The sequence below is a fragment of the Taeniopygia guttata genome, chromosome 33, assembly GCF_048771995.1.
Source record: "Taeniopygia guttata chromosome 33, bTaeGut7.mat, whole genome shotgun sequence".
NCBI lineage: Eukaryota > Metazoa > Chordata > Aves > Passeriformes > Estrildidae > Taeniopygia > Taeniopygia guttata.
In genome coordinates, this window is record NC_133058.1 from 927,948 (window position 1) to 945,574 (window position 17,627).

The 17,627-nt window shown below is 50.2% G+C and overlaps 1 protein-coding gene across 1 annotated transcript in view; it reads right to left on the reverse strand.

The window, feature by feature from the left end:
* The window catches only part of MEGF8 (multiple EGF like domains 8), a 120,544-nt gene that overhangs the window by 54,243 nt on the left and 48,674 nt on the right, over positions 1 to 17,627 (reverse strand). Inside the window, exons 17-26 of the mRNA XM_072920700.1 lie at positions 17,328 to 17,599; positions 16,477 to 16,522; positions 15,083 to 15,210; positions 13,640 to 13,771; positions 10,366 to 10,479; positions 8,559 to 8,797; positions 8,433 to 8,440; positions 7,181 to 8,340; positions 5,445 to 5,656; positions 1,827 to 2,034 (exon numbers count right to left, since the gene is read on the reverse strand). Of these exons, the coding sequence (XP_072776801.1) occupies positions 1,827 to 2,034; positions 5,445 to 5,656; positions 7,181 to 8,340; positions 8,433 to 8,440; positions 8,559 to 8,797; positions 10,366 to 10,479; positions 13,640 to 13,771; positions 15,083 to 15,210; positions 16,477 to 16,522; positions 17,328 to 17,599 (2,519 nt within the window). The remainder of the gene's footprint in view (positions 1 to 1,826; positions 2,035 to 5,444; positions 5,657 to 7,180; positions 8,341 to 8,432; positions 8,441 to 8,558; positions 8,798 to 10,365; positions 10,480 to 13,639; positions 13,772 to 15,082; positions 15,211 to 16,476; positions 16,523 to 17,327; positions 17,600 to 17,627) is intronic.

Genomic DNA, 17,627 nt, shown 5'->3' on the forward strand with positions numbered 1-17,627 from the left:
GATTTTTTTGGGATTTTTTTCTGAATTTTTTTCTGATTTTTGGTGATTTTCTTGGGATTTTTTTCCCTATTTTTTCCTGGTTTTTGGTGATTTTTTGGGGGATTTTTTGGGGATTTTTTTCTGATTTTTTGGGGATTCTTTGGGATTTTGGGTGATTTTTAGGGGATTATTTTGGGGGGTTTTGGCCGCGCTGCGCACGTCCAGCAGGCGGCGCCCGAGGCAGCGCGGCGCGCAGCGACCCCCGTTCCTGGGGAAAAAACCGGGATTTTGGTAAAAAATAATCAACATTTTGGGGAAAAAAATCAACATTTTTGGGGGTTTATTTAGGGGATTTTTTTTCAGATTTTTAAGAGATTTTTTGGGGATTTTTTTCAGATTTTTTCTGATATTTTTGGGATTTTTTTCTGAATTTTTTTTTATTTTTTGGAGATTTTTTGGGGATTTTTTTCTGGTTTTTTTTCAGATTTTTTGAGGATTTTTAAAAAAATTTTTGGGGCATTTTTTGGGATTTTTTTTCAGATTTTTTTGGAGATTTTTTTGGGATTTTTTCGGGTTTTTTTTTTTTTTTATGAATTTTTGTGACTTTTTTTTGCTGATTTTTTTGGGGGTTTTTTGTGATTCTTTTCCAAACTTTTTTTCTGATTTTTTTGGATTATTTTTGTGATTTTTTTGTGATTTTTTTGCGATTTTTTTTTGTGGGTTTTTTTTCTGATTTTTTGGCAATTTTATTCAGATTTTTTTTTTAATTTTTGGGATTTTTTTTGCCTTTTTTTCTCTATTTTTTTCTGATTTTTTCTGATTTTTTTGGGGATTATTTTGGAGGATTTTGGGGGTTTATGGCCGCCGAGCCCAAATCCAGCAGGCGGCGCCCGAGGCAGCGCCGCGCGCAGCGACCCCTGTTCCTGCAAAAAATCAAAATTTTGGGGAGAAAAATCAACATTTTGGGAAAAAAAATCAACATTTTGGGGGGTTTATTTAGGGGATTTTTTTTTCAGATTTTTGGGGGATTTTTTTCTATATTTTGGGGGATTTTTTGGGGATTTTTTGGGGATTTTTTTCTGATTTTTGGTGATTTTCCTGGGATTTTTTTTTGGTTTATTTAGGGGATTTTTTCGGGATTTTTTCAGATTTTTTTTGAGATTTTTTTGAGATTTTTTTTTTTTTCGGGTTTATTTTTTCCTGAATTTTTGTGGTTTTTTTGATTTTTTTTTTTGTGATTTTTTTTCCAAATTTATTTTCTGTTTTTTCTGATTATTTTTGTGATTTTTTTTTTGTGATTTTTTGTGATTTTTTTTTTTTGTGATTTTTTTGGCAATTTTATTCAGATTTTTTCGGATTTTTTGGGATTTTTTTTTTGCCTTTTTTTCTGTGTTTTTTTTTTTCTGATTTTTTTGATTTTTTGCTATTTTCACCTGGATTTTTTTGATTTTTGGCCATTTTAACCGTGTTTTTTTGATTTTTTGGCCATTTTAACCAGCATTTTTGGTTTTTTGGCTATTTTGACCAGGTTTCTCTATGTTTTTTGTATTTTTTGCTATATTGATCGGGATTTTTTTGTATTTTTGGTTATTTTGACCGGGATTTTTTGTATTTTCTGTTATTGTGACCGGAATTTTTTTTCTTTTTGCCCATTTTTACTGGAATTTTTTGTATTTTTATCCATTTTGACTGTGTTTTTTTGCATTTTTTGTATTTTTGGCTATTTTCACCTGGATTTTTTTTATTTTTGGCCATTTTACCTGTATTTTTTTTTATTTTTGCCCATTTTGACCGTGTTTTTTTGCCTTTTGCCCATTTTGGTGGTGTTTTTTTCTCCCTGCCCTCACCTGGGGTCGCCGTAGTGTCCGTGTGCGCAGCGCTCGCAGCGGGGTCCCGCCGTGGGGGGGCGGCAGTGACACTCCCCGGTGCTCCGGTGACAAAAGCCGCGCTCGGGGTCCCCGTGGCCGTGGCAGCTGCAGGGGCGGCACCCCCCGAGCCCCCCGGGGCCGAAACTGCCCGGGCGGCAGCGCTGGCAGCGCGGGCCCTCCGTCCAGTCTGGGGAAAAAACGGCAGGAATCGGTTAAAATGGCGAAAAATGTGAAAAAACGGCAAAAAACGGCAAAAAAATGGGGAAAAAAGGGGAAAAATGGGGTTAAAATGGGGTTAAATGGGGATTTGGGAGCCTCTGCCCGGGCGGCAGCGCTGGCAGCGCGGGCCCTCCGTCCAGTCTGGGGGAAAAACGGCAGGAATCGGTTAAAATGGGGAAAAATGTGAAAAAACGGCAAAAAATGGGGAAAAATGGCAAAAAAATGGCATTAAAATGGGGTTAAATGGGGTTAAAGTGGGGATTTGGGAGCCTCTGCCCGGGCGGCAGCGCTGGCAGCGCGGGCCCTCCGTCCAGTCTGGGGCAAAAACAGCGGGAATCGGTTAAAATGGCAAAAAACGCGAAAAAACGGCAAAAAATGGCAAAAAAATGGCATTAAAATGGGGTAAAATGGGGTTAAAATGGGGATTTGGGAGCCTCTGCCCGGGCGGCAGCGCTGGCACCGCGGGCCCTCCGTCCAGTCTGGGGCAAAAACAGCAGGAATCGGTTAAAATGGCGAAAAACGTGAAAAAACGGGGTTTAAATGGCGAAAAACGCGAAAAAAACGGCAAAAAACGGGGTTAAAATGGGGTAAAATGGGGTTAAATGGGGTTAAAATGGGGTTAAATGGGTTTAAAATGGGGATTTGGGAGCCTCTGCCCACTGGCAGCGCGGGCCCTCCGTCCAGTCTGGGGGAAAAACAGCAGGAATCGGTTAAAATGGCAAAAAACGCGAAAAAACGGGGTTTAAATGGCGAAAAACGTGAAAAAAACGGCAAAAAATGGCATTAAAATGGGGTTAAATGGGGTTAAAATGGGGTTAAATGGGGATTTGGGAGCCTCTGCCCGGGCGGCAGCGCTGGCAGCGCGGGCCCTCCGTCCAGTCTGGGGGAAAAACGGCAGGAATCGGTTAAAATGGCGAAAAACGTGAAAAAACGGCAAAAAATGGCATTAAAATGGGGAAAAAATGGGGGAAATGGGGTTAAAATGGGGTTAAAATGGGGTTAAATGGGGTTAAATGGGGATAAATGGGAAAAACGGTGGGAAATGGCAAAAAAAAGAAGGAAAAATGGGGTTAAAATGGGAGAAAATGGATAAAAATGGGAAAATGGGGTTAAAATGGGGAAAAGGAGGATTTTGGGGTGAATTTGGGGGGTTTTGGGGTGGATTTTTGGGGTGAATTTTTTTTATATTTTTGGAGTGAATTTTTTGGAATTTTGGGGTGACCTTTTGGGATTTTTGGGCTGAATTTTTGGTATTTTTGGGGTGAACTTTTGGTATTTTTGGGCTGAATTTGGGGGGTTTTGGGGTGAATTTTTGGGATTTTTGGGGTGAATTTTTGGGGTGAATTTTTTGGGATTTTTGGGGTGAATTTTTGGGATTTTTGGGGTGAATTTTTTTGGAATTTTGGGGTCAATTTTTGGTATTTTTGGGGTGAATTTTTGGGATTTTTGGGCTGAATTTTTGGGATTTTTGGGCTGATTTTTTTGGAATTTTGGGGTGGATTTTTGGAGTGAATATTTGTTATTTCTGGGGTGTATTTTTGGGGTGAATGTGGGGGGTTTTGGGGTGAGTTTTTGGTATTTTTAGGGTGAATTTTTGGGATTTTTGGGGTGAATTTTTGGGATTTTTGGGCTGATTTTTTTTTGAATTTTGGGGTGTATTTTTGGGGTGAATTGTTGGTATTTTTGGGGTGAATTTGGGGGTTTTGGGGCTCACTCTGGCAGCGGTCGCAGTGTCCGGGGCCGCCCCTCTCGCAGGAACTGTGGAAGTTGCAGCCGCCGGATTTGGGGTGAATTTGGGGGGTTTTGGGGTGGATTTTTGGGGTGAATTTTTGGGATTTTTAGGGTGAATTTTTGGGATTTTTGGGCTGAATTTTTGGGATTTTTGGGCTGAGTTTTTTTGGGATTTTGGGGTGAATTTGTCTTTATAGAGTGAATTTATTTGAATTTTGGGGTGAATTTTTGGGATTTTTAAGGTGAATTTTTGGGATTTTTGGAATGAGTTTTTGGTATTTCTGGGGTGTATTTTTGGGGTGAATTGTTGGTATTTTTGGGGTGAATCTGGGGGGTTTTGGGGTGAATTTTTGGGATTTTTAGGGTGAATTTTTGGGATTTTTGGGGTGAATTTTTGGGATTTTTGGGGTGATTTTTTTTGGAATTTTGGGGTGGATTTTTGGGATTTTTGGGGTGAATTGTTGGTATTTTTGGGGTGAATTTGGGGGGTTTTGGGGCTCACTCTGGCAGCGGTCGCAGTGCCCGGGGCCGCCCCTCTCGCAGGAACTGTGGAAGTTGCAGCCGCTGGATTTGGGGTGGATTTGGGGGATTTTGGGGTCAATTTGGAAGATTTTGGGGCCAATTTGGGCTCCCAGGTTTTTGAGGTTCCTGAGATGATTTTGGGGTGAATTTGGGGTGATTTTGGGCTTCCTGGGGGGTAAATTTGGGGTTTTTTGGGGCGATTTCCCAGCTGGATTTTCGCCCTCCCGGAGTCAATTTTGGGGTGAAGTTTTGGGGGTTTTGGGGTGAATTTTTTGGGATTTTTGGGTGGATTTTTGGGGTGAATTTGGGGGGTTTTGGGGTGAATCTTTGGGGTGAATTTTTGGGGATTTTTGGGGTGAATTTTTTGGTATTTATAGAGTGAATTTTTTGGAATTTTGGGGTGAATTTTTGGTATTTTTGGGGTGAATTTTTGGTATTTTTAGGCTGAATTTTTGGGATTTTTAGGGTGAATTTTTGGTATTTTGGGGTAATTTTTTTTTAATTTTGGGGTGTATTTTTGGGGTGAATTTGGGGGTTTTGGGGCTCACTCTGGCAGCGGTCGCAGTGGCCGGGGCCGCCCCTCTCGCAGGAACTGTGGAAGTTGCAGCCGCCGGATTTGGGGTGAATTTGGGGGATTTTGGGGTCAATTTGGAAGATTTTGGGGTCAATTTGGGCTCCCAGGTTTTTGAGGTTCCTGAGATGGTTTTGGGGTGATTTTGGGGTGATTTTGGGCTTCCTGGGGGGTAAATTTGGGGTTTTTTGGGGCGATTTCCCAGCTGGATTTTCGCCCTCCCGGAGTCAATTTTGGGGTGAAGTTTTGGGGTATTTGGGGTGAATCTTTGGGGTGAATTTTTTGGGATTTTCCAGGCTGAATTTTTTTGGAATTTTGGGGTGAATTTTTGGGCTGAATTTGGGGGGTTTTGGGCTGAATTTCTGGGGTGGATTTTTGGGGTTTTGGTGTGGATTTTTGGGGTGAATTTTTTGGGATTTTTGGGGTGAATATTTGTGATTTCTGGGGTGTATTTTTTTTGGAATTTTGGGGTGAATTTTTGGGATTTTTGGGGTGAATTTTTGTTATTTCTGGGGTGTATTTTTGGGGTGAATTTGGGGGGTTTTGGGGCTCACTCTGGCAGCGGTCGCAGTGCCCGGGGCCGTCCCTCTCGCAGGAACTGTGGAAGTTGCAGCCGCAGTCCACGGAGCACTGGGGCAGCTCCACGCTGGAATTTTGGGAAGAATTTTGGGAATTTTGGGGTTTGGGGTTGGTCCAGCCCAGGTGACACACGCAGGTGAAGTTGGGGGGCCCCGAGCAGAAGCCGTGGCCGCAGTCGGACAAACACCTGGGGGGAAAAAGAGACAAAAAGAGACCCAAAATTCAGATTTCTGCACCCAAAAAATATCAAATCTACAAAATAATCTGAATTTTTGGCACTTAGAATTAAAAAAAGAACAACAAAATTTGGATTTCCGCAACTTAAAAATCTCAAATCCACAAATCCCCCATTTTTGTTTTGTTTTTCCCCATTTCTCCCCCAATTTCCACCCCTTTTTTCCTGTTTTCCCCCATTTTTCCCCATTTCTCAGCCGTTTCTCCCCCGATTTCCCCCATTTTATTTTGTTTTTCCCCATTTCTCCCCCAATTTCCCCCCTTTTTTTTTGTTTTTCCCCATTTCTGGCCCGATTTCCCCCCTTTTTTTTTTATTTTTCCCTATTTCTGGCCCAATTTTCACCTTTTTTTTTTTGTTTTCCCCATTTTTCCCACGATTTCCCCCATTTTTCCCCATTTCTCCCCTGATTTTCACCTTTTTGTTTTGTTTTTCCCCATTTCTCGGCCGTTTCTCTCCCTATTTTCACATTTTTTTTTGTTTTTCCCCATTTCTCCCCCGATTTTCACCTTTTTTTCTGTTTTTCCCCATTTCTCGGCTGTTTCTCCCAATTTCCTCCATTTTTTTCCTGTTTTCCCCCATTTTTCCCCATTTCTTGGCCGTTTCTCACCCGATTTCCACTTTTTTTTTTCCCCATTTCTCCCCCGATTGTCCCCCTTTTTTCCCCATTTTTCCCCATTTCTCGGCCATTTCTCCCCCGATTTTCCCCATTTTTTTTTTGTTTTTCCCCATTTCTGCCCCAATTTTTCCCATTTTTCCTGTTTTTTTCCCCATTTCCCTCACGTGGGCTCGCAGGTGGCCACGCCGTCGCCGCGGAAGCCGCGCGGGCAGCGGCACTGGAACCCGCCGGGGCTCTCAGGGCAGTGACCCCAATTTTCACCATTTTTGTTTTGTTTTTCCCCATTTCTGGCCCAATTTCCCCCCTTTTTTTTGTTTTCCCCATTTCTTGGCTGTTTCTCCCAATTTCCCCCATTTTTTTCCTGTTTTCCCCCATTTTTCCCCATTTCTCAGCTGTTTCTCACCCGATTTCCACCCTTTTTTTTCCCCATTTCTCACGCGATTTCCCTCCTTTTTTTTCTGTTTTTCACCATTTCTCCCCCAATTTTCACCTTTTTTGTTTGTTTTTTTCCCATTTCTCACCCGATTTTCCCTCATTTTTTTTGTTTTTCCCCATTTCTCCCCCGATTTCCCCCATTTTTTTTTCCCCATTTCTTGGCCGTTTCTCCCCCGATTTTCACCATTTTTTTTTTTTTCACCATTTTTTTTTGTTTTTTCCCATTTTCCCCCGTTTTTTGCCCATTTCCCTCACGTGGGCTCGCAGGCGGCCACGCCGTCGCCGCGGAAGCCGCGGGGGCAGCGGCACTGGAACCCGCCGGGGCTCTCAGGGCAGTGACCCCAATTTCCCCATTTTTTCCCCGATTTTCACCATTTTTTTTTTGTTTTTTCCCATTTTCCCCCGTTTTTTCCCCATTTTCTCACGTGGGCTCGCAGGCGGCCACGCCGTCGCCGCGGAAGCCGCGCGGGCAGCGGCACTGGAACCCGCCGGGGCTGTCGTGGCACCGCGCCCGCGGGTGGCACCGCGCCAGGCCCAGGGCGCACTCGTCCACCAGCGGGCACCACCCGTACCACCAGCGGTGGGCACTCCTCTGGTAACTCTGATGGTCACTCTGCTGACCACCCTGATGGTCACTCTGCTGGTTATTCTGGTGGTCATTCTGCTGACCACCCTGCTGGTCATTCTGCTGGTCATTCTGCTGGGCACTCTGCTGGGCGCCCTGCTGGTCACTCTGGTGGTCACCCTTGTGGTCACTCTGGTGGTCATTCTGATGGTCAGTGTGGTGGTCATTCTGCTGGGCAGACTGGTGGGCACCCTGCTGGGCACTTTGCTGGTCACCCTGCTGACCACCCTGCTGGTCACTTTGGTGGTCATTCAGGTGGTCATTCTGTTGGTCATTCTGCTGGGAACCTTGCCGGGCACCCTGGTGGTCATTCTGATGGGCAGCCTGGTGGTCACTCTGCTGGTCATTCCGATGGTCATTCTGCTGATCAGCCTGGTGGTCATTCTGATGGTCATTCTGATGGGCACTCTGATGGTCAGTGTGGTGGTCAGCCTGGTGGTCATTCTGCTGGGAACCTTGCTGGGCACCCTGGTGGTCAGCCTGGTGGTCACTCTGCTGGGCAGCCTGGTGGTCATTCTGCTGGGCACCCTGCTGGGCATTCAGGTGGTCATTCTGGTGGTCATTCTGATGGTCATTCTGATGGTCATTCTGATGGTCAGTGTGGTGGTCAGTGTGGTGGGCAGCCTGGTGGTCATTCTGCTGGTCAGCCTGCTGCTCACTCTGCTGGTCACCCTGCTGGTCACTCAGGCGGTCATTCAGGTGGTCGTTCTGGTGGTGTCTCTGCTGGTCACTCTGCTGGTCACTCTGCTGGTCATTCTGCTGGTCAGCCTGGTCGTCACTCTGGTGGTCATTCTGCTGGCCATCGTGGTGGTCACTCTGCTGGTCACCCTGATTGTCATCATGGTGGTCATCCCACTGGCCACCCTGACGGTCAGCATGGTGGTCACTCTGCTGGTCACTTTGGTGGTCACCCTGCTGGTCATCCTGCTGGTCATCCCGCTGGTCATTCAGGTGGTCACTCTGCTGGTCACTGTGGTCACTCCGGTGGTCACTCAGGTGGTCACTCATGTGGTCACTCCGGTGGTCACTCAGGTGGTCACTCAGGTGGTCACTGTGGTCACTCATGTGGTCACTGTGGTCACTCAGGTGGTCACTCTGGTCACTCCAGTGGTCACTCAGGTGGTCACTGTGGTCACTGTGGTCACTCTGGTGGTCACTGTGGTCACTCATGTGGTCACTCTGGTCACTCAGGTGGTCACTCAGGTGGTCACTCCGGTGGTCACTCAGGTGGTCACTCCAGTGGTCACTCCGGTGGTCACTCTGGTGGTCACTCATGTGGTCACTCTGGTGGTCACTCTGGTGGTCACTGTGGTCACTCAGGTGGTCACTGTGGTCACTCGTGTGGTCACTCTGGTCACTCAGGGCCGCGGAGCAGTTGGGGAAGTGTCGGGGCCCCGCGAAGTCGCCCTCGAAGCAGCTGGAGAGAAAATTTGGGAATTTTGGGGAAATTTGGGAAATTTGGGAATTTTTGGGTGGGAAAATGGGGAAAAAAAGGGAAAAAAAATTGAAATTAGGTCAGAAAAAGCTCCAAAATGAGGGTGAAAATGGCAGAATTGGGGCAAAAAAAACACCTCAAAATGAGGGTGAAAATGGCAGAATTAGGGCAAAAAAACCAACCCCAAAATTAGGGTGAAAAAGGCAGAATTAGGGCAAAAAAACAGCCCAAAATGAGGGTGAAAATGGCAGAATTAGGGCAAAAAAAACACCCCAAAATGAGGGTGAAAATGGCAGAATTGGGGCAAAAAAACCACCCAAAATGAGGGTGAAAATGGCAGAATTGGGGCAAAAAAAACACCCAAAATGAGGGTGAAAATGGCAGAATTAGGGAAAAAAAAAACACCCCAAAATGAGGGTGAAAATGGCAGAATTGGGGCAAAAAAAAACACCCCAAAATGAGGGTGAAAATGGCAGAATCATCCTCCCAAAAAAACTCAAAATCGTCCAAAAAAAAGCCCAAAATCAGCCAAAAAAAACCCCCCAAAATCAGCCCCAAAATCAGCCCCCCAAAAAACCCCAAAAAAGCCCCAAAATCAGCCCAAAAAAAACCCCAAAATCATCCCCAAAAAACACCCACATCAGCCCAAAAAACCCAAAATCAGCCCCAAAAAACACCCAAAATCAGCCCCAAAAAAACCCCAAATCAGCCCCAAAAAAGTCCCAAAATCAGCCAAAAAAACCCCAAAATCAGCCAAAAAAACCCCCAAAATCAGCCCCAAAAAACCCCCAAAATCAGCCCCAAAAAACCCAAAAATCGGCCCCAAAAAACCCCCAAAACCAGCCCCAAAAAAACCCCAAATCAGCCCAAAAACCCCAAAAATCGGCCCCAAAAAAACCCCAAAATCAGCCCAAAAAAGTCCCAAAATCAGCCCCAAAAAAACCCCAAAATGCCCCAAAAAACCCCCAAATGCCCCAAAATCAGCCCAAAAAAGGCTCCCTGAAGCCCCCAGACCCAATTCAACCCCCAGACCCCCCCAACCCCCCCCCAGAATTCAGGAATCCTCAGGCTCCAGGACCCAAAATCACCAAAATTCCCCCCAAAACCCCCCAAACACCCCCAAAACTCGGGTCCCCCAAACTCCCCTGAAGCCCCCAGCCCCAATTGAAGCCCCCAGACCCAGTTGGAACCCCCAGACCCAATTCAACCCCCAGAATCCCCCCAAAACCCCTCTAGAATTCAGGAATCCTCAGGGTCCAGGACCCAAAATCACCAAAATTCCCCCCAAATCCCCCCAAAACTCGGTCCCCCCCGAAGCCCCCAGCCCCAACTGAAGCCCCCAGCCCCAATTCAAGCCCCCAGACCCAATTGGAGCCCCCAAATCTCTCATAAACCCCTCTAGAATTCAGGAATCCTCATGCTCCAGGACCCAAAATCACCAAAATTCCCCCCAAATTCGAGACTCCACCAAACTCCCCTGACTCGCCCGAAGCCCCCAGCCCCAACTGAAGCCCCCAGACCCAATTGGAGCCCCCAGCCCCAATTCAGACCTGCCCAGGGTGGGGTTCTGGCTGGAGCCGCACCAGCCGCAGCCGTGCTGGTTCAGACACTCCCGGCACGAGCCCAACTGGGAGCAGCTCTGGCACTGGGGGGCCGAGTGAACGCTGCAAAAAACCCCAAAATCACCCCAAAATATCATCCCCAGAGCCTCGGCACCCCCAAAAACCCAAAAAACCCACCCCAAAAACCCCAAAAATCCCCCAAAAACCCCAAAAAACACCCCAAAAACCCCCCAGGAACCCCCAAAAACCCCCCAGGAGCAGCTCTGGCACTGGGGGGCCGAGTGAACGCTGCAAAAAACCCCAAAAACACCCCAAAATATCATCCCCAGAGCCTCGGGACCCCCAAAAACCCCCCCAAAAACCCCCAAAACCACCCCAAAAACCCCAAAAACCCCCAAAAACCCCCCAAACCCCCAGGAGCAGCTCTGGCACTGGGGGGCCGAGTGAACGCTGCAAAAAACCCCAAAATCACCCCAAAATATCATCCCCAGAGCCTCGGCACCCCCAAAAACCCAAAAAACCACCCCAAAAACCCCAAAAACCCAAAAAAACCACCCCAAAAACCCCAAAAAACCCCCAGGACCCCCAGAATTCCCCCCCAGGAGCAGCTCTGGCACTGGGGGGCCGAGTGAACGCTGCAAAAAACCCCAAAATCACCCCAAAATATCATCCCCAGAGCCTCGGGACCCCCAAAAACCCAAAAAAACCACCCCAAAAACCCCAAAACCACCCCAAAAACCCCAAAAACCCCAAAAACCACCCCAAAACCCCCCAGGAGCAGCTCTGGCACTGGGGGGCCGAGTGAACGCTGCAAAAAACCCCAAAATCACCCCAAAAACTTACCCAGAGAGCCTCGGGACCCCAAAAACCCAAAAAAACCACCCCAAAAACCCCAAAAACCACCCCAAAAACCCCAAAAAACCACCCCAAAAACCCCCCCAGGACCCCCCAAATCCCCCAGGAGCAGCTCTGGCACTGGGGGGCCGAGTGAACGCTGCAAAAAACCCCAAAAACACCCCAAAATATCATCCCCAGAGCCTCGGGACCCCCAAAAACCCCAAAAACCACCCCCAAAAACCCCAAAAACTACCCCAAAACCACCCCCCAAACCCCCCAGGAGCAGCTCTGGCACTGGGGGGCCGAGTGAACGCTGCAAAAAACCCCAAAAACACCCCAAAATATCATCCCCAGAGCCTCGGGACCCCCAAAAACCCCAAAAACCCACCCCAAAAACCCCCAAAACCACCCCCAAAACCCCAAAACCACCCCAAAAACCCCAAAATTAACCTGGACACCCCCCAAATCCCCCAGGAGCAGCTCTGGCACTGGGGGGCCGAGTGAACGCTGCAAAAAACCCCAAAATCACCCCAAAATATCATCCCCAGAGCCTCAGGAACCCCAAAAACCCCAAAAACCCACCCCAAAAACCCCAAATCCCCCAGGAACCCCCAGGAACCCCCAAAAACCACCCCCAAAACCCCCCAGGAGCAGCTCTGGCACTGGGGGGCCGAGTGAACGCTGCAAAAAACCCCAAAATCACCCCAAAATATCATCCCCAGAGCCTCGGGACCACCAAAAACCCCAAAAACCACCCCAGAAACCCCCAAAACCACCCCAAAAACCCCCCAGGACCCCCCAAACCCCCCAGGAGCAGCTCTGGCACTGGGGGGCCGAGTGAACGCTGCAAAAAACCCCAAAAACACCCCAAAATATCATCCCAAGAGCCTCGGGACCCCCAAAAACCCCAAATACCACCCCAAAAACCCCAAAAACCACCCCAAAAACCGCAAAATTAAACTGGACACCCCCAAAAAAACCCCAAAAAACACCCCAAACCCTCCCAAACCTTTTGGGGACCCCCCAAATCCCCCCCAAACCCCCCAAAACCCCCCAAATCCCCCCCAAACCTCCTTAAATCCCCCCCAAATCCCCCCCAAACCACCCCAAGACCCCCTCAAATCCCCCCCAAATCACCCCCATACCCCCCAAAACTTTTTGAGGACCCCCCAAATCCCCCCCAAATCCCCCCAAACTCCCCAAACCTCCCCTAACCCCCCCAAATCCTCCCAAATCCCCCTCAAATCCCCGCCAAGCCCCCCCAAAACCCCCCCAAAACCCCTTCAAATCCTCCCAAATCCTCTTCAGCCCCCCCAACCCCCCCCAAATCCCCTCAAATCCCCCCCAAATCCCCCTAAATCCCCCCAAAACCTCCCCAAACCCCCCAAATCCTCTTCAGTCCCCCCAAACCCCCCCAAATCCCCCTCAAATCCTCCTCAAATCCTCCGAAATCCCCCCCAAATCACCCCAAATCCCCCCATAACTTGAGGACCCCCCCAAACCACCCAAATCCCCCTAAATCCCCCCAAAACCCCCCAAATCCCCCCAAAACCTCCCCAAATCCCCCCCAAATCTCCCTCAAATCCGCTTAAGTCCCCCCAAACCTCCCTCAAATCCTCCCAAACCTCCCCAAATCCCCCCAAAACCACCCCAAATCCCCCACAAATCATCTTCAAAACCCCCTCAAATCCCCCCCAAACCCCCCAAACCACCAAAGAACTCCCTCAAATCCCCCCCAAACCTCCCCAAACCACCCCGTAACTTTTTGAGGACCCCCCAAATCCCCCCCAAATCCCCCCAAATCCCCCCCAAATCACCCCAAAACCACCCATAAGTTTTTGACGACCCCCCAAACCTTCCCCAAATCCCCCCCAAACCCCCCCAAATCCCCCTTAAATCCCCCCCAAACCCCCTCAAATCCCCCCAAATGCCCCCCAAACCACCCCAAATCCCCCACAAACCCCCCCCAAATCACCCCAAAACCCCCCCAAATCCCCCTCAAATCCTCCCAAATCCCCCCATAACTTTTTGAGGACCCCCCCAAACCCACCCCAAATCCCCCCCAAACCACCCCAAATCCCCCCAAATCCTCTTCAAATCCCCCTAAATCCCCCCATAACTTTTTGAGGATCCCCCAAACCCCCCACAAATCCCCTCAAAACCCCCCAAATCCCCCCAAACCTCCCCAAATTCCCCCCAACCCCCCCCAAATGCCCCCCAAATCCCCCCAAATCACCCCAAAACCACCCACAACTTTTTGAGGCCCCCCCAAACCCCCCCAAATCCCCCCCAAATCCTCTTCAGTCCCCCAAACCACCCCGAATCCCCCACAAATCCCCCCCAAATCCCCTCAAAACCCCCTCAAATCCTCCCAAATCCCCCCAAATTTTCTTCAGCCCCCCAAAATCCCCCCGAATTTGGGTACCTGTCGGACCAGCCGCGGCACTCGCCGTGGGGGAACCGCGCCAGGTACGCGGCGAAGAGGAAACAGCGCCGGGCCGAGGGGCACCAGGCGCACTGCGAGGGGGGGGCCAGGCACTCCGAGCAGCTGGAGCGGCTGGGGAGGGGGCACGGACCCTGAGACCCCTCCCCAAATTCGGGGAGACCCGGGAATCCCCCTCCCCAAAAAAAACCCGGCGTTTTTCCGACCTTCCAGGACCGTAAAGTACCCAAAAATGCACCAAAAGAGCCCCAAAACTCCACAGATGGCCCCCAAAAAGCCCTGAGACCCCTCCCCAAAGTACTCAAATACTCCTGAGACCCCTCCCCAAAATACTCAGAGACTCCTGAGACCCCTCCCCAAATTCGGGGAGACCAGGGAATCCCCCTCCCCAAAAAAAACCCGGCGGTTTTCTGACCTTCCGGGACCTCAAACCGCCCAAAAAAGCATCAAAAGAGCCCCAAAAGAGCCCCAAAAGAGCCCCAAAATAGGCCCAAAAGAGCCCAAAACCGCCACAAATTACCCCTGAGACCCCTCCCCAAATTCGGGGAGACCAGGGAATCCCCCTCCCCAAAAAAAACCCGGTGTTTTTCCGACCTTCCGGGACCTCAAACCGCCCAAAAAAGCATCAAAAGAGCCCCAAAAGAGCCCAAAAGTGCCACAAATTACCCCTGAGACCCCTCCCCAAATTACCCAGAGACTCCTGAGACTCCTGAGACCCCTCCCCAAATTGGGGGAGACCAGGGAATCCCCCTCCCCAAAAAAAACCCGGCGGTTTTCTGACCTTCCGGGACCTCAAACCGCCCAAAAATGCATCAAAATAGCCCCAGAAGAGCCCAAAACCGCCACAAATTACCCCTGAGACCCCTCCTCAAAATATTCAAATACTCCTGAGACTCCTGAGACCCCTCCCCAAATTGGGGCAGCCCAGGGAATCCCCCTCCCCAAAAAAAACCCGGCGTTTTTCTGACCTTCCGGGACCTCAAACCGCCCAAAAAAGCATCAAAAGAGCCCCAAACCGCCACAAATTACCCCTGAGACCCCTCCCCAAAATACTCAAATACTCCTGAGACCCCTCCCCAAATTCGGGGAGACCAGGGAATCCCCCTCCCCAAAAAAACCCCGGTGGTTTTCTGACCTTCCAGGACCTCAAACCGCCCAAAAAAGCATCAAAAGAGCCCAAAAAGAGCCCAAAAGAGCCACAAATTATCCACGAGACCCCTCCCCAAAATACTCAGAGACTCCTGAGACTCCTGAGACCCCTCCCCAAATTCGGGGAGACCAGGGAATCCCCCTCCCCAAAAAAAACCCGGCGTTTTTCCGACCTTCCAGGACCATAAACCACCCAAAAAAGCATCAAAAGAGCCCAAAAAAACCCCAAAAAATCCCAAAATGTCCCAAAATTGCCCAAAATTGCCCAAATTTCACCTGCTGCAGAGGGGGGGGCACTTTTGGGGGTCCCTGACGGCCGCCCCGTCCCGGCCCCGCCGGCTGCAGACGAAGTCGCCCCGTTTGGAGTCGGGGGGTCCGAGGGTCTGCCACTCACAGAAAGGGTCCTGGGGGGAAATTGGGGAGGGGTCACCCCAAAATCCCAAATCCCCCCACCCAAAAAAAATCACAGACCCCAAAACCCCCCCAAAAAAAAAATCCCTGATCCCAAAAAAATCCCCGACCCCAAAAAACCCCACCAAAAAAAATCCCGGATCCCAAAATCCCCCCCAAAAAATCCCGGACCCCAAAACCCCCCCAAAAAAAAATCCCAGACCCCAAAAAACCCCCACAAAAAAAATCCCCGACCCCAAAAAAATCCCTGACCCAAAAAACCCCCCAAAAAAATCCCCGACCCCAAAAATCCCACCAAAAAATTCCCGACCCCAAAAAAATCCCGGACCCCAAAGACCCCCCCCAAAAAAATCCCCGATCCCAAAATCCCCCCCAAAAAAATCCCGGATCCCAAAGACCCCCCAAAAAAATCCCGGACCCCAAAGACCCCAGACCCAAAAAAACCCGGACCATAAAAATCCCCCAAAAAAATCCCGGACCCAAAAAACCCCCCCAAAAAACTCCCCGATCCCAAAATCCCCCCAAAAAATCCCCGGACCCCAAAACCCCCCCAAAAAAAATCCCCGATCCCAAAAAACCCCCCAAAAAAAATCCCGGACCCCGAAAAAATCCCCGACCCCAAAAACAGCCCCAAAACATCCCCGACCCCAAAGACCCCAGACCCAAAAAAATCCCATATTTAGATGTTACAAATCCGCAAAAATCCCCCCCCAAAATCCCCCTTTAAACACCCCAAAATCCCACAAATTTACCCCAAAATCCCCCAAACCCCCCATAATCCCCATTAGACCCCCAAATTTCCCCCCAGAATCCCCAAATTTCCCCCCAGACCCCCTAAAATCTCCTCTAGACCCCCAAAATCCCCTTTAAACGCCCCAAAATCCCCTTTAAACCCCCCCAGACCCCCCAAAGTCCCCTCTAGACCCCCAAATTTCCCCCCAGACCCCCCAAAACCCCCTTTAAACACCCCCAAAATCCCCTTTAAACACCCCCAAAATCCCCTTTAAACACCCCCAAAATCCCCTTTAAACACCCCCAGACCCCCCAAAATCTCCTCTAGGCCCCCAAATTCTCCCCTAAATCCCCTTTAACCCCCCAAATTTCCCCCCAGACCCCCCAAAATCCCCTTTAAACCCCCCCAGACCCCCCAAAATCCCCTTTAAACCCCCCCAACCCCCCCAAAATCCCCTTTAGACCCCTCAAACCCCCCAAATTTCCCCCAAATTCCCCTTTTCCCCCCTGAAATTTGGGGTGCAGACCGCGGCGCAGCTGCGGCAGTCGCGGTGCTCCTCGCACAGGACGCAGCTCTGGGGGTGCAGCACCAGCCGGGGCCCCCCAAAACCCCCTTTAACCCCCCAAATCCCCCTTTAACCCCCCCAAAATCCCCTTTAAACACCCCCAGACCCCCCAAAACCCCCTTTAACCACCCCAAAATCCCCTTTAAACACCCCCAGACCCCCCAAATTTCCCCCCAGACCCCCGAAATTTGGGGTGCAGACCGCGGCGCAGCTGCGGCAGTCGCGGTGCTCCTCGCACAGGACGCAGCTCTGGGGGTGCAGCACCAGCCGGGGCCCCCCAAAACCCCCTTTAACCCCCCAAAATCCCCTTGAAACACCCAAAATCCCCTTTAACCCCCCCAAAAGCCCCTTTAATCCCCCCAAAATCCCCTTTAAACACCCCCAGACCCCCCAAAATCCCCTTTAAACACCCCCAGACCCCCCAAAATCCCCTTTAACCCCCCGAAAATCCCCTTTAAACACCCCCAGACCCTCCAAAATCCCCTTCAGACCCCCAAAATCCCCTCTAGATCCCCAAATTCTCCCCAAAATCCCCTTTAGACCACCCAAAATCTCCTCTAGCCCCCCAAATTCTCCCCTAAATACCCTTTAACCCCCCCAAATTTCCCCCCAGACCCCCCAAAATCTCCTTTAGACCCCCCAAATTCGCCCCCAGAGCCCCCAAAATCCCCTTTAAGCCCCCCAAATCTCCTCTAGCCCCCCAAATTCTCCCCTAAAATCCCCTTTAACCCCCCCAAAACCCCCTTTAACACCCCCAAACCCCCCAAATTTCCCCCAAAATCCCCCCCAGACCCCCCAAAATCCCCTCTAACCCCCCGAAATTTGGGGTGCAGACCGCGGCGCAGCTGCGGCAGTCGCGGTGCTCCTCGCACAGGACGCAGCTCTGGGGGTGCAGCACCAGCCGGGGCCCCCCAAAACCCGCGCAGGGCCCGGGGGTGCCCGGGGGGGGGTCCCGGGGGTGGCAGGAGGCGCTGGGGGGGCACCAGGCGCACCCCAAATCCGCCAGGCACGACAGGCAGGACGGGCGGCGCGGGCACCCCCCGGGCGGGCCCCGGAACGGCTCCAGGAAGAAAAAGGAGATTTCCTGGGGAAAAAAGGGGAATTTGGGGAAA